Source organism: Ambystoma mexicanum, chromosome 4p, assembly GCF_040938575.1.
Source record: "Ambystoma mexicanum isolate Mex_15411 chromosome 4p, UKY_AmexF1_1, whole genome shotgun sequence".
Classification (NCBI taxonomy): domain Eukaryota; kingdom Metazoa; phylum Chordata; class Amphibia; order Caudata; family Ambystomatidae; genus Ambystoma; species Ambystoma mexicanum.
In genome coordinates, this window is record NC_090927.1 from 278,935,203 (window position 1) to 278,950,580 (window position 15,378).

The 15,378-nt window shown below is 41.8% G+C and overlaps 1 protein-coding gene across 5 annotated transcripts in view; it reads right to left on the reverse strand.

The window, feature by feature from the left end:
* LOC138453201 (adhesion G protein-coupled receptor F5-like) overlaps positions 1-15,378 on the reverse strand; it is a 584,850-nt gene that overhangs the window by 242,889 nt on the left and 326,583 nt on the right. For all 5 annotated transcript variants that reach the window (XM_069605826.1, XM_069605823.1, XM_069605825.1 and 2 more), the window contains one exon: positions 12,767-12,970. In XM_069605826.1, the coding sequence (XP_069461927.1) occupies positions 12,767-12,970 (204 nt within the window). The remainder of the gene's footprint in view (positions 1-12,766; positions 12,971-15,378) is intronic.

The following is a 15,378-nucleotide window of genomic DNA, read 5'->3' on the forward strand; positions in this document are numbered from 1 at the left end:
CGTCTCTCACGTTAAAAATGTACACGCGCTAAAATTCACTCGCACAATTCATTTGGGCATGCGCTCTATCGCTCTGAATACCCGCGCGCTTCCAAAAACACGTAAACGACAACACGCAAACTCGCGCACACATTAAACAGTCTTGAAGTACATTACACGCAGTTAATAAACTTTAAACTTCAACGCACAATCTTCAAACTTGTTTCCTTATAGTAACTTAACAGTAAATGTCTCTTTTCTCAAATAAATTTGAAACTTGTTAACTCTTTAAGTTTTCTTATAAAAGAAAATGAAAGTTCACTGTGAAAATCTTAAAATCTTTAAAAGAACGATCCCACCTGATGTCTTCTTGTTCATACAGGATCAGCAAACGATATTCTTACTTCTTCGGTAAATTTTCTGAACTCTGAAAGGGCCTTACTTAAGGAGCTTAACTAATGTACAACCAGCCACTGAATGTCTATGGATGAAAGGCAGTTTAGAATCTTGCTCACCTCCCAAGAATCAAACCCATTGTCCTTTCCACCAATCAGGCAAACCAAACATATCATTGTTCCTTTAACCAATCAGATTAAGTTTCTTTCTCTCCATCTTGACTTGGGCAAGCACAATGTTAATTCTATCTACAAACTCTTCCTGTTACTAACCCAGCCAGCTCTGTGTCAGGGTCCGGCTTGACTGAATTCCACAGGAGCTGATGCTGGCCCCACAGACCCTCACCAGGAGTTCACCTCTCAACCCTTAAATATAAGCTGAGCTGAAAACCCCAAGAAAGGGAAAGGGGAATTTGGAGAAAATAACAACGGAGACACTGCAGCCCTGCAACCGTCTGGTAGGCTCTGGTATCTGTGGTAAACAAATACGCCTGGTTACTTATATGATAAGATAAACTTCTTTTCTAAAATTATTCTAAATAAACTCTGAACTCGTTACCTCTTAAACCTCAGTAAAAGACTTAGAGGCTAGTAAACTGTGTGGAATATCTTGAAAATAATTTCTTGTGTAGTGCATATAGTTCAATCCACTCAAGTCTCTTTAGAATCCTAAAGTGATGGCCCTTGCAAACACCTTTCAGAACTAGATATTCTTCTTGCTTCAAAGTTCTTTTAACTCTATGTAGTTTTCAATGCTTTCATAAATGCAGTCTTTCTCTGAGCTATTGAATTCCATTTGCATAAATTACATTAAATAAATATTCTTTAACTTTCTGGAATGCTGTTTTTTCCTTCTGCGTGTGACTTGTTTCCTTATTTACACAAAGAACGTATAGTTTCTTCCTTGATAAGCGTGTGCGTTAAACACGTGAAATCAGAAGACGTGAAGAATTGTCCTCGCGTTTAAAATACACACGCGATTCTTTACCAAACCCGCGCGTGTAAAAAAATATGTAAACGCTATAAAAATAACACGCGCTAGTTAAAATGGACTCGCGCTCTATCGCTACCGCACTCACGCGGAGAAATGAAACGTAATTCACGTAAAATAGTTCACGCATTAAAAACAACTTGCGCTTAATCAAAATGGACTCGCGCTCTATCGCAAACCAACCGCACTTTCTCATGAGACGTCTTTCACGTTAAAAATGTACACGCGCTAAAATTCACTCGCGCATTTCATTTGGGCACGCGCTCTATCGCAAACCAGCACGCGCTTTCTCATGAAACGTCTTTCACGTTAAAAATGTACACACGCTAAAATTCACTCGCGCATTTCATTTGGGCACGCGCTCTATCGCAAACCAACACGCGCTTTCTCATGAAACGTCTTTCATGTTAAAAATGTACACGCGCACTCGCGCAATTCATTTGGGCACGTGCTCAAACGCAAACCAACACGCGCTTTAAAAAAAACACGTAAACGACGACTTGCGAGCTCGCGCACACATTAAACAGTCTTGAAGAACATTACACGCAGTTAATTAACTTTAAACTTCTGCGCACAATCTTCAAGTTTGTTTTCCTTATAATAACTTTAACTGTAAATGTCTCTTTTCTCAAATAATTATTAAACTTGTTAACTCTTTAAGTTTTCTTATAAAGGAAAATGAAAGTTCACTGTGACAATCTTAAAATCTTTAAAAGAACGATCCCACCTGATGTCTTCTTGTTCAAACTGGATCAGCTAACGATATTCTTACTTCTTTGGTAGATTTTCTGAGCTCTGAAAAGGCCGTACTTAAGGAGCTTAACTAATGTACAACCAGCCACTGAATTTCTATGGATGAAAGGCAGTTTAGAATCTTGCTCACCTCCCAAGAATCAAACCCATTGTCCTTTCCACCAATCAGGCAAACCAAACATATCATTGTTCCTTTAACCAATCAGATTAAGTTTCTTTCTCTCCATCTTGACTTGGGCAAGCACAATGTTAATTCTATGTACAAACTCTTCCTGTTACTAACCCAGCCAGCTCTGAAAGCACAACTAACCCAGCCAGCTCTGAAAGCACAATGTTAATTCTATGTACAAACTCTTCCTGTTACTCTTCCTGTTACTAACCCAGCCAGTCCTGACAGATACAAAGTAACAGAGTGGTCCTGTGAGATAAAGTCACACATTTGAAAGTCTCTGTGAAATGTTATGAATTTTGAAAGATATTACGGCAGAGATCAAAGGAAAGAAAGTAACTGCGATAAGGAAAGAAAGTTGAATAAGAGGAAAGTTAAAAATGTGAACTGTGAATACGCCAAGAAGGCAACATATAAGAACTTTGGAAAAGGCCAAGAAGGCAAGCTAAAGAGAATAAGAACTACAGGTAACAAGAGGTATTGGTGCTGCAAGAGAAGGTTGTAAATTGAAGGATTGTTGAAAAGAGGTCGAAGTGGTCATGAAGAGGTCTATGTAAATTCCTTGCAGTTTCAACAGTCTTTGACAGTGAAAAGATACCTTAGATAAAACAAGGAGAAATGAATCCCCAATGAAGGAGAGCCAGGCTCGCGACCGGCAATGGGAAGCCTGTGCAGAACTGTGTGATAAAGTGAAAAGAGACAGGCTTGAACCCGGCAGAGGGAAGCCTGTGCAGAACTGTATGATAAAGTGGAACAAGAAAGGCTCAAGCCCGGCAGAGGGAAGCCTGTGCAGAACTGTGAGAAATTGAGAAAGTGAATGTGAACTGAGAATTAATGGCAAGGTGGGCGAAGCATAAAGAAGTGACTGAATTACCAGAAAGTGGAAGCCTAAGATTGAACTGTTGAATTGTACCTGCAAGCCAAAGTGGGCAAGGCTGACAGAACGGTGCCATCCTTTGTTTTTTAAGAGACTCTCTAGACCCCATGGGGTTGAACCTGGGGAAGGGAGTTGGTACTGAAGCCATTCTGACATTTCGTTTTGAGAAACTATTTTCCTTTTATATTCCCTTAACACATTTGTCATTTTGAGAAGGAGTGCAAGGTTAGGTTTTCTTAATATAGGCCTTTTTTTATTTTGACTAGGCTGACTCAGACGTATTTGTAATTTGTTTAATGGTCAAGATTACTAGTTAGATAGGGCTAGTTAGAAATTCTATCAACCCAACAAAAATATAAAAAAGAGGTTTTGTAAACTTGTATCCATTGTGTCTGTGTCTACTGCTTGATACCATGCCTTCCTTACAGCAGTCAGAGGGTAGGAGGAAACAGGGCACAGGTATCATAATAGGAAGGATGTCGATCTTACGGGCATTGAGACAGAGATTGTTAACCACACACAATGCTCAGATGGCAGTCAGACAATCAGCGATAAAAGAGAAGCACAAGAAATTAGTAGAGGAAAGTTTTATCAAAGCTGTGTGTCATTCACATAACACTGAAAATGAGAAAAAAAGGACATCAGGTGAGCCACAGAGGTGAAATAGATATTGAAGAGCTGCAAGCATAGGATAGGACCCTAGGGTACGTAACAAGTGAGGTGGTACAATGGAAATGACCCACTTGCAGCTAGGAAGGGTGGTTAGTAAGAAAAACAGGTCAGCCAGTCTAGCACCTGGTTCATGATGCTAAAGGTAGCATGCAACCGTTTAATGAGGATACAATGATTGACCGTATAAAAGGCGGAGGACATATCAAAGAGCACTATCCTCAATTGTCCTACTATTATAAATACCATATACACTTCAATTATATCATTCCACCATATTACAAATATGGTATACTCCCCCTATAGTACCTATAATAACTATAAACATATTATGATACTCAATGTGGCCAGTGGCCACAACCACCACAATACAATTAAACAATATAATAAATATGTAAAATACACCTTGAAATAACAAGACTCCTCCTAAACCCCCTGCAATCTAAATGATGTGTGCGGACACCAAAAGTGACCGCACACTGGGCGGCACCTACATACCACGGCGGAGGACACATCAAAGAGCACTATCCTCATTAATCCTACTATCAAATATATCATTCCACTATATTACAAATACAGTATACTCCCCCTATAGTACCTATAATAATTATACAAATATTATGATACTGAATGTGGCCAGTGGTCACATTCTTGGGGGCATGGCCACAATACATTTAAACCATATAACAAGTACCTACAATACAACTTCAAATAACAAGACTTGCCCTAAAACCCCCTGCAATCCAAATGATGTCCACGGACACAAAATGTGACCGCGGACTGGGCGGCACCTGCACACTTTCTTTTGACCTATAAAACAGCGTCATGTCAACTTGATTCCACTACCCCACCCTTTCCAGACCCTGTTTCGGCCACCAAATAACCTTAAATGTGTTTTCCAGACTTTTTTCTCACTGTGCTCTTCGCAATCAGCAGCTGTGTCTGCGGACTTGGCAGCACCTGCGCACTTTTTTTCACCTATAAAATCAGCTCTGTGTGGATGCAACATGGCGTTGATTTAAAAAAATACAAAGCCGGTCATGTTTTCCAACAACCAATCAGTGAGCGTGTACGATGTCTGCTGACATCATGCTGCCCTCTGATTGGCCCAGAGGCATCCGTGAACCCCGAATCAGGAAGTGAGTATGCAGACCGTACTCAGATATCACTCATTTATTTGTACCTACTTTTTGGCCATTATTTAAAAAACTACTGGACCAATCCGTTAGCTCCTGGAGCAAATTTGGTGAAAATCCCCAGGGACAAATCCTCACGAATCTTTGCAAAACAAATATATGGCCCCCTTGGAATGATTCTGCAAAGTTTGGTGTGTGTTTGTCAAGGGAGGGCAAAGCTATAGGGGGTACGAAAATGTGTGGAAATCCTCATATACGCAATGGAAAATTAAAATTTGCTCACACCTACAGTCCAAACCGCTGGACGGATTTTCACCAAATTTGCAGCAGGAGGGGTGCTACCTTCAGCACCCAAAGAGACTCATGGGTGTGGAGGTTCTTTACCACCGTTGGGGTATACTGAAGGCTAAGGCTACCAAGGTGAAATGCACTGGCTGCAACGTTGTACTCAGTCGTGGACAACCTGGTCAGTACTCCTATGGGACTAGTTCCATGGGCCACCACACCAAATCCAACCACAAGGATGCTCTCAGAAAGTCTGTTCCTTTCTCAAGAAGTAGTACGCTGTCTTCCTCTACCTCATTTTTCTCAACCAATACTGCCACCACACAGGCTACTCCTGTGGAGCAGAAAATCCCACCAGCCCCTTGCAAGCCATTAAAGAGGCTGTTGATCCATATCCTTCCAAGACAACAGTACTCTGTATATACTGCAACACACCGCTCTGTAGGGGGCATCAGTTTCGAAGTGCTTTCGAGGCTGTAATTAAGGAACATGAGAAATGCTGTCCCCTGCCTTAGATTTAACACATGCCAACATATTCCCCTGTCCACCTGCCCCTCCATATCTGTGGTTGGTGTCCCTTCACTGATTTCCCTTCCCCACTTTACTTCCTAACCTCTCCTGCCAAAAAAGACCAAAAAAATACAAAATCAAAAAACACAGAAAAAGGTTCCTTTAGAAACCATCTTTCACAGTTAAACATTGAAATAAAAAAAATAAGCGTATAGACTCCATCTACTTTACATTTTTCAGTAAAGTAGTTAGACTCAATAAGATTCTCCAACATTTCCATTTGCATTTTATACTATGCTAATGAAAATAATGGACAATTGTATACTAGAGAAGAAAAAAGCACAGAAACAATTTTCTGTCCTAAAAACATTTCTCTGGCATACAATAAGGACCATAATCCATAGACCTCCTTGACTATCCACGGTCTACGCAGTCCCCTTTCCAGGCCATGCATTATTAGAAACCTGGATTGTAAGTGCCCACCATCGCACTGCACAGCCCTTCTACCCTTTTTACTGTTATATTTGTAAAACTCCCTCATTGCCTGCTTTCAAACAGTCACACATCTATCCACCAATCACTTGCAAAAACTCTACATATAACCATATCAATATATTAAACTTCCACACACCAACTGCTACTTAACAATCTTCTAGAAATCTTTCGTATCTGCATTCCCCTTGCTTATCCCACAAAATTGTACACACTGCTCCTATAAATGCACATATGCATTGTGCAATAGAAAGGTGCATGAATAGAAAGAATAGAAAGCTTTCCAAGTACTGATAGGAGCCCAGAAGGAAAGTGCCAAGAGATGCCAAGGTGGGAGGCCAATAGCTAACTGCTGGGGCAGAGGAGTCCCAAGGGTGGGATACCCAGCCACCAGACAGTACACCCGCACGGGCATTGCTAAAGGGGGGGGGGGTGCGCTACATATAGGGCCTGGAACCTATCAGGTTCATGAGGGACCAAGCCACCAGTACCAGTAACAGTGTTATGAGTTAGCAGGGAAGGGATTAAGTGGAACAGGAAGAGAAAACAGAGTTTGCCAAAGTTTCCAGAATTTAAGGAAGTCCAGCTGAAGTATAAAAGGAGCAGGAAGGCGGTTCGAATAAGACGTACCGTCCGAAGAGCATGCCTCATGCTCTCTGTTTCGAAAACCGTTTCACAAGCAAAGAATTAGAGTTAGAGCAGAGGACTCTAGCAGGGGAGTATTTAGTAAAACAAAGTTAGAGCTAGTGTAGTTCCAGGCCCAACACAGACTTCTCAATGATACAGAGGATCTTGATTTTCATCCTTACAGCCACCAGGAGCCAATGTAGGAGCCAAGGCTACAGCGGTATGATCCCTGGGCTTGAGGCCAAAGATAAGTCTTGCAGCCCTATATTAGATTAGCCAAAGGGGGTGTATACAATGAAGGAGGAGTTTGAGGAACAGGCTGTTGCAGTGGTCCACCCTAGAGAGGACCAGGGCTCTAGAGATGTTCACATTCTGGGAGAACATGAGGAACGGTAGAATGCCTGTAAGGAGCTGAAGTGGGCCTTCTTCACAAGCTCCAAAATGTAAGGAGTAACAGTGAGGACTTAAAGATGAACCCAAGGTTTTCGGTCTCACAGGATGGTGTGGATTGTCCGTTTTACTGACATTGAGAAAATATTAACTGCACACAATGCCTGGATGGTGTTCAGACAATCAGGGATAAAAAAGAAGGAGAAGAAATTAGTAAAGGGAAGTTTTAGGAAAGCTGTGTGTCATTAACATAACACTGAAAATGAGAAAAAAAGGACATCAGATGAGCCAGAGAGACCAAATAGATACTGAAGAGCTACAAGCATAGGATAGAACCCTGGGGTATGCTGCAAGTAGAGAGTGAAGGGGTACAATAGAAACAACCCACTTGCAGCTGGAAAGGGCGGTTAATAAGGAAAACAGGTCAGACAGTCATGTTCCTGGTCCATGATGCTAAAAGTATCATGTAACTGTCTAATGAGGATACAATGATTGACTTTATAAAAGGCAGAGGACACACTAAAGAGCACTATCCTCAGTTATCCTACTATCATAAATACCATATATACTTAAATTATATCATTCCACCATATTACAAATACTGAATACTCCCCCTGTAGTACCTACAATAACTATACACATATTGCTATACTGTATGTAGCAAGTGGCCAGAACCACCACAATACAATAAAACCATATAACAAGTATGTGCAATGCACCTTCAAATAACAACACTCGCCTCAAAACCCCCTATAATCCAAATGATGTCTGTGGACACAAAAAGTGACAGCGGATTGGGCAGCACCTTCAAAAAAAAATGTCACCTATAAAAACAGCTCCCTTTCAACTTTATTCCACTCCCCCACTGTTTCCAGGCCCTGTTCCAGCCATCAAATAACCCCAAATGCGTTTTCCAGACTTTTTTCTCACTGCGCTGTCAATGGTCAGCTGCGATGTCCGCAGACTCAGCGGCAACTGCAAACCCTTTCTTCACCTATACAAACAGCTCCATGTCAACTTTATTCCAGTCCCCCACCCTTTCCAGATCGTATTTCAGCCACCAAATAAGCCTATGTGTTTTCCAGACTTTTTCCCCACCGTGCCATCTGCAGACACAAATACACACAGCTCACGTTTTCCAACAACCAATCAACGGGGACGTACGATGTCCGCAGACATCACGTTGTTCTCTGATTGGCCAATAGCGTCCACAGACCCCGAATCTGGACGTGTGTCAGCGGACTGGACCCAGATATCACCCATTCATTTTTACCTACATTTTGGTAGTTTTTTTTAATTTTTATTTTTATTACTTGATTTAATTGTATAAAACAATTTTTACAAGACAAGTTTCCCAAGTTAGATAAGTTATTTCAGATTCCCCGTTGAGATCTCCTAGTGCCAGACTTTTCAACTTATCTCCATCAGGCAAGAAGTGAGTGAATTTCGATGAGCCGTACCCATCAGGTAATCAGGACAATACCTCGAAAGAATCCCACCACAGCAATGACCCATGTCTTTTCCCCACTCATAAGCCGACACCACCATTCGCTTCATCAAAGAAGTGCAAGTTTCTGAACAGGTGTTCTAGGTGTGTTGAGCAGGGAGCTGTCACACCATAGCAGTATAGCAGAGGAGGTTTAATGGTTTCCGTCTTCTCCGGCAGCTGGCAAAATCGGTATGATTTTTCTTCCGATTGATTCCTTCTTGCCAGGATTTCCCTCGTATGTAAGATTTTTAAGCAAATTCTCAAGTAATTCTCACAAAGTTTCTTATCCGGGCATTTTAGCAGGTAAGGTTTTGGATCATTCACTTTAGTCAAAGTAGGGGGCAATTCTTGCGTCAGTTTTCTGGACGAGGCTTTTTCCAACGTGTTTATCCAATCTCTCTCCAGGATGCGTTGTTTTACCTTTACTGGATTGTGGATAAGTTCCTCTCTAGAACTACCCACCCAGTGTAGGAGCGTTTGAATCCTTAATGCACATTCTTGAAGCATTTTGCAAGACCCTGTTAGAATTTCCTGGTGTATTTCTTTCAGGATCAATGGAGGCGAAGGAAGCAGGGTTTTGCGATAGAGCGCAGTTTCGTTTCGTGCCACTATTGAGCCCAGATATTGAAGTGAAAGCTCCCTCCTTATCCGAGTGATTGGAAGGGAGTGCAGGAGGTTGAAAACCCTTCTCCAATAGAGCCCTTCTAGTCTTGGCCAGAAGTTTGCCAGCAGGTTGGGTAGTGCTTCTGCCCCAGAGGTTAAACTGGGGACGACTTTCTTCTTATAAAAGATCAACACTGGGGACAATGTGAAACGCCCACATTTATTTGCAACTGCTCGGGACTGTGAAATAAAAAGACAGGCTTTTGTCATAATATTTTCCTGCATTGGTACTTCTTTGTTGCTTTTGTTCAAAATGATGCCCAGATATTTAAAGTTGTTTACAGTTTCTATTTGTTTGTTGTCCACTGACCATGCAAATGTCTCTATGTTCCTGGGGCTATTTCCAAATGTCATGATTTCCGTTTTTTCGAGATTCATCAGGAGATGATTTTCTTTGAGGTAAACATCTAAGTTGTTGATCTGCCTCTGTAGGCCTATTGAGGTAAGGTCCATGAGAATAATGTCATCTACGTATAGCAGCCTTGATATTTTACTCTCCCCCAATGTCGGAGGGAATGAACAAACTCTGTCCTCATAGTCCTTATAGTCCGCCATGTAAGCATTATATAATGCAGGGGCCAGCGGGCAGCCTTGTTTGACCCCTCTCCCTGTCTTCATCCATGAAGATAGTCAGCCTAGGTTGTTCAGGCAGACACACATCGAGGTTTCAGAGTAGCGGGCCTTTATCGGGTCCAGGATCTCTGAGGGGCAGGCGTGTTGGTGTAGTTTAGCCCACAGAAGAGTTCTGTCTACTCGGTCAAAGGCCTGGACCAGATCGATGAACGCCATGTAGATTTTTGGCCGGCCCTCTAGAACATTTGCTTTTAGTGCGCCCACTGCCAGAATGTTTACTGTTGTCCCGACATTTTTCACAAACCCCGCCAGTAGTGGGTCAGTCAGGGCAGAGGTGGATATCCAGGTTTGCAAATTGTCCAGAATCAAAGCACCAAAGATTTTTCCTATGGAATCGAGCAAGGCTATTGGGCGGTAGTGCGAAGGATTGTCTTTTGAGCCCTTTTTAAAGATCGGCACCACAATCGCCTTCTACCAGGAAAGTGGAATCATGGATGTCTGGATACAGTACGTGAAGACCTCCTTTATGAAAGCAGACCAAGTTTCCATGTTTTTTTAAGGTCAAAGTTTGTGATGCTGTCTGGGCCTGCCGCCCTGGATCCATTAAGTTGTTTTATTTTCCATTTGATCGTGTGCAAATCTGTCAGTTTGAACACAAATTGGCAGTTTTTAAAAAAATCAACTGCATGCATTTACAACAAATTTACACTTTCGGGACAAAGCCACTGCTCCTGGTGCAAATATGGTGAAAATCCATCGAGTGGTTTGGGCTGCAGGCGCAAGAAAGTGAAATGGCCATTGCGTCTATGAGGATTTCCACAAATATTGGGACCCACCTATAAATTTGCCCCCCTTGACGAACCTGCATCAAACTTCACTAAATCATTCCAATGGGGCCATATGCTTTTTTGCAAAGTTTCGTGAGGATTCGTCCATGGTGGGGAGGGCAATGTGATAAGCTGCCCAAAAAGTGCTCTTTCTATGAGTTGAGCAACTTAACCTTAACTACAGGGCCGCTGCCACAGGCCCTGTAATACAGCATGAAAAAGGATGGCACATGGAGGCAAATCTGTAGTACTGCAAATTACACCCGAATCTGCTCTACTCTATATTTTCAGATTTTAAAAAAGAGTAAGGCAATTCAGTGTTATAATTGTTCACTGGATATTCATCAATAATCCTACATATGTATACAATTCTCTTTGATGTTGGGCAAAGCAGGATGGTACCCATACTGGTGCTGTTTGTCCCCTTTCCCTTGTTTACGCATTTAAAAAGAGTACCCTATGAGTGTACCACCAGACTGTCCATCTTGGAATGATAACCTACTACCAGAAAATAATGTATATGGCTACTCTAGGTCGCTACAATATAAAACTAATTTCTTTTTTATATAGCGCTTCAATCTAAAGCACTTTACATATGACATATTTACAATTGAAATTGGTACTCATTTATCATCCTCGGAAGGATGAAAAGGTGAGTTGGCTTTGTTGGGATTCAAACCTGCAACTTGCAGATCAACCACAGATCACAGCAACAAACATTTAACCCACTGAGCCATTTTACAGCACTATATTTTGCTCAGTAAGATTGTTTAACATTCTTATATTCACTACAGTATGCAGTGGAAGTGATCATTTGAAATAAGCATTTTAAACATGTTGATACAATAAATAATTTAATTTTTCATCTTTTATTTTAGCTGTTTTTTTACAAAAATACAGCACTTTATCCCCCGCCAACCGCAGCAGAATATATCTAGTTTTCCACTGATCGCAAAGCTGTCAGAAACACCTTGCACACCTGACTGTGCGTATCTCATCGATAGAGAAAGAGACAGAAGCACTGAGTGAGTTAGAGAGAGAAAGAGAGACAGAGAGAAAATGTGCATTGAGTGATTGACAGAGAGGGAGAAAGAGAGTTAGATCGGCATAAGATATGCCGAGTAAAGCTAATTCCCATTTATTTGGCATCCATGGTATCCGCCTGACACTCAACCATGGAAAAATACTTAACTACCTAAGTGTCAGGAAAATGTGAGTGAAAACAAAGAACAGGGAGGAGAATGATCAAGGTTACACAGTGGCATATTAAAGGTCATTAGCACCCTGGACGGTGGCGCCAGCCAATCAGGAAGCGCGGAACGTGGGTTGAATCCTTTGGTATAAGCCTGCATTCCGAGCTCCACCAAAGATGTGTACCCCCTGCGTTTTGCCGCCCTTGCTCCCTCACACAGCCCCATTCCACCTTTAGCACACGTGAGTAACTACACGCAGGTGCTAAAGGCGATGTTAACATTTTTTTTTAAAATGAAAAATATACCTTTACCCCATCCTGCGACACCGCGTCACGAACATGAATCCATCTTCAGTGTTGTTTCAAAATCAACTTGTGGGTGCTTAAGGCACTATGCTCCTTGGCTGCGATCCGACCCTCTCGGTAACGGCACTGCCGCTCATGTTAAGGGACCCTCGCTTCGCTCGCACCCTTAACTTGGCCAGCGGGCCATTACCGAGACGTTCACAGCGGGGTATAATGCCTCAATAACACTTCACTGCATTATTTAGAGTGTTCGGTGTGATTTACTCCAGATTTACTCCTAAATTGTTACTTACTTTTCTTGACTGAAGGCACAGCGCTCACATGTTCCACATAACTTTTTCAATTACAAATCTGGTGCAGTCTGCAAAGGCCAAAACGCTGCATCGGCCTGTACGTACACATGCCATATAGTTCAATCAATTATGACATAATACTTTTCTTACCATTCCAGTTTGCATTTGCTGTTGCATCAAGCACAGATGTAGTTCCTGTGGCATTGACAGTATTTTTGTAAAATCTTTTGTCCACCACTGTCTTTCCAAAGTACCAAATAATGCTTCCAAAGTCAGTAGCATCGGAATAACATGTCAGATTAAAGGGTTTAGTCGCAGAAACTAGTACAATTTTCTTCTCGATTGTTACAGTTGCTGGGGGGGGGGAAATAAATACAAATAAATGCTGTGAATATGCTTTTTTTTGTAACTTTTAATTTAACATAATCCATAAATTGCACAAATTCAGGACACCAGTAATTTCAACATGCATGGTGAACCAGTGGGGTAACATATGGTGAACAATGCATACTATTGATCAGTAGGGTTGGCATTTGTACCTGAACTGTCATACATTGTATCAACAGGCATCGGGGGCAGTCCTATTGCTAGGTACCTTTACAAATCAACAATGTTTATAAGGGTGGTACTAAACTGGGTGCTAAATGAGTAGAGTGTGTAGGTGTGGAGACGGGACATGTTCTAACAGTTAAAATATATATATATATCATCTGTATATATAGACATTGTACTTGTATTGTAAAATGTTATCAAGGGTGCTTTGAAAGTACTATAAGGGGACTAATGAGGCGATATGCCCCGAGGTGGCAGACCGACCCGGTAGGTAACGGCCTGCCGGCCAAGTTAAGGGCCCAGGTGCAGCGAGGGTTCCTTAATGAGGGTGGCGTGCCGTTACCTTCAGGGTCAGCCTGCCACCGAGGGGCATATTGCCATTAGCACCTGTGTAGCTATTTTTTATTTTTTTATTTTTAATGTTTTAAAAAAGAAACGTACCTTTCCTGTGCGGCCCCAATCGTGTTGTGTAGCGCTGCTGAAGACATCAGTCCATTTTCCGTGTTGATGACTTTGACATCATCAGCATGGAAAATGGTCTGAGGGGACAGCAACACTACCAGCGCCGGGACACGCAGGTAAGGTTCTTTTTTTTAAAAAATACCATTAGCACCTGTTTTGAAGGCATCATGAAGTAAGATACAGACAACAGATTCAAAGTTCAAAACAGTGTTTTATTAAATCAAATGTCAGCATAGTTGAAAGCCTAACTTGTCCTATGCTAAGGTGGTATTTCCCTACCTGAACAAAACTAAGGGACGTCTGAGCCAAAGAGTTCAACTTAAAAGTCTTTCTATGTCCAAAACCTATCCTTGCCCTCAAAACTAAAGCTAAGCAATGTGTAAGGATGTCAATAATAAAAGAAATAGTGATCAAATTATGTTCTGAGCTTCTTACAGCTCATAGCTTCCTTTTCAGCTCCCTTGCCCCAAGTTCAAGAAAGTTCCATACATCTTTGGGGTTTACTTCCCTAAGTTCAAGGTAATACAGTTCCACACAATGCTTGGGGTTCCCTTCTCCAATTTCAAGGAACTAGAGTTCCTCAAGACAGCATTGCAGTTCATCAAGTCTCAGGGTTCCCTTCCCATGCCTCCAACGTATCAACTTATACTTGGTTTCAAACTTCCAATGTTCAACACAACTCCTGGTCAATTTGACACTCCTTCTGGATTGCATTAACAGTTCACTTAACCCCTTAAGTGCCATGGGTATTTCTCCCCAGTGCCAGGGCCTTTTTTGGTGATTTCGGTATGTGGCCATTCAATGGCTTGTAACTTTTTTGTTACATGAGGTATCTCGGCCAAATTTGGCTCCTTTTTTTCCCACATGTAGGCGGTCGTAACGCCACCCGGGAATCCTAGGTTTCTGTAGGGGGGGTGAGAGAAAATAAGGAAAAAGAGCAAACATTTTGGGTTTTTTCAAAAAATGCCAATAAAATGATGTACAAAGAAGCCTGTGCTTTTTTCCTTGTAAGAGCTAGGAATTAATTGTTTGCTGTGCTGAATTCCCCAATTTCCTGGCTTTCAAGAACAGGTTGAGTGGAAATGAAAAAAAATATTTTGATGTGGTTATCAACCGTTTTGTGAGAGGTAGGCGATTTTGGCAATTTTTGCCAATTCGACATGCATGGACGGAAAGGAAGAAAAGGGTAGGAAAGCCGAATTGGAGGACAGAAAGACAAGTATTTCTGAAAAGTAGACAAAATTCCAAGTTTCGGAAGGGGTGATTTGCGTAGGTCAGGCAACAACTAGGTAGGGGAAACTGCCATCGATTGGGGGAAAAGCGGGAAAATGACAGAAAAAAAGGTATGTGTTGAACATGGTTGGCTTGGTACGGCAATGGCTTCTATGAATTTTGAGAAAAGCAATGCTCTGCTACATTTCCCTGACTCTTGCAGTTAGGAGAGCAAACATTTTTTGTAGTGTTTTACAAAACAAGCAATACCACAAGCCAAACACTGAGCCATGGTACACAGGAGTTTTACGCTCACGGCCTGAACAGACGCAGTTAGCGTGTGTAAATCGGGAAAACCAATGTGGTGAGGAACGGCAAGCATACATTTTTTGAAAGAGCACAGGCAGACCTTTTCAAGGGTAGGTGACTTGTGCAGGTTACAAAAGTGTATGGTGCCTAAAACAGCGACTAAATGTAGGTCACATTTGGGAAATGAAAGGGTTGTGTGACAAAGGCCACCAGCAAATGGGTCAAAA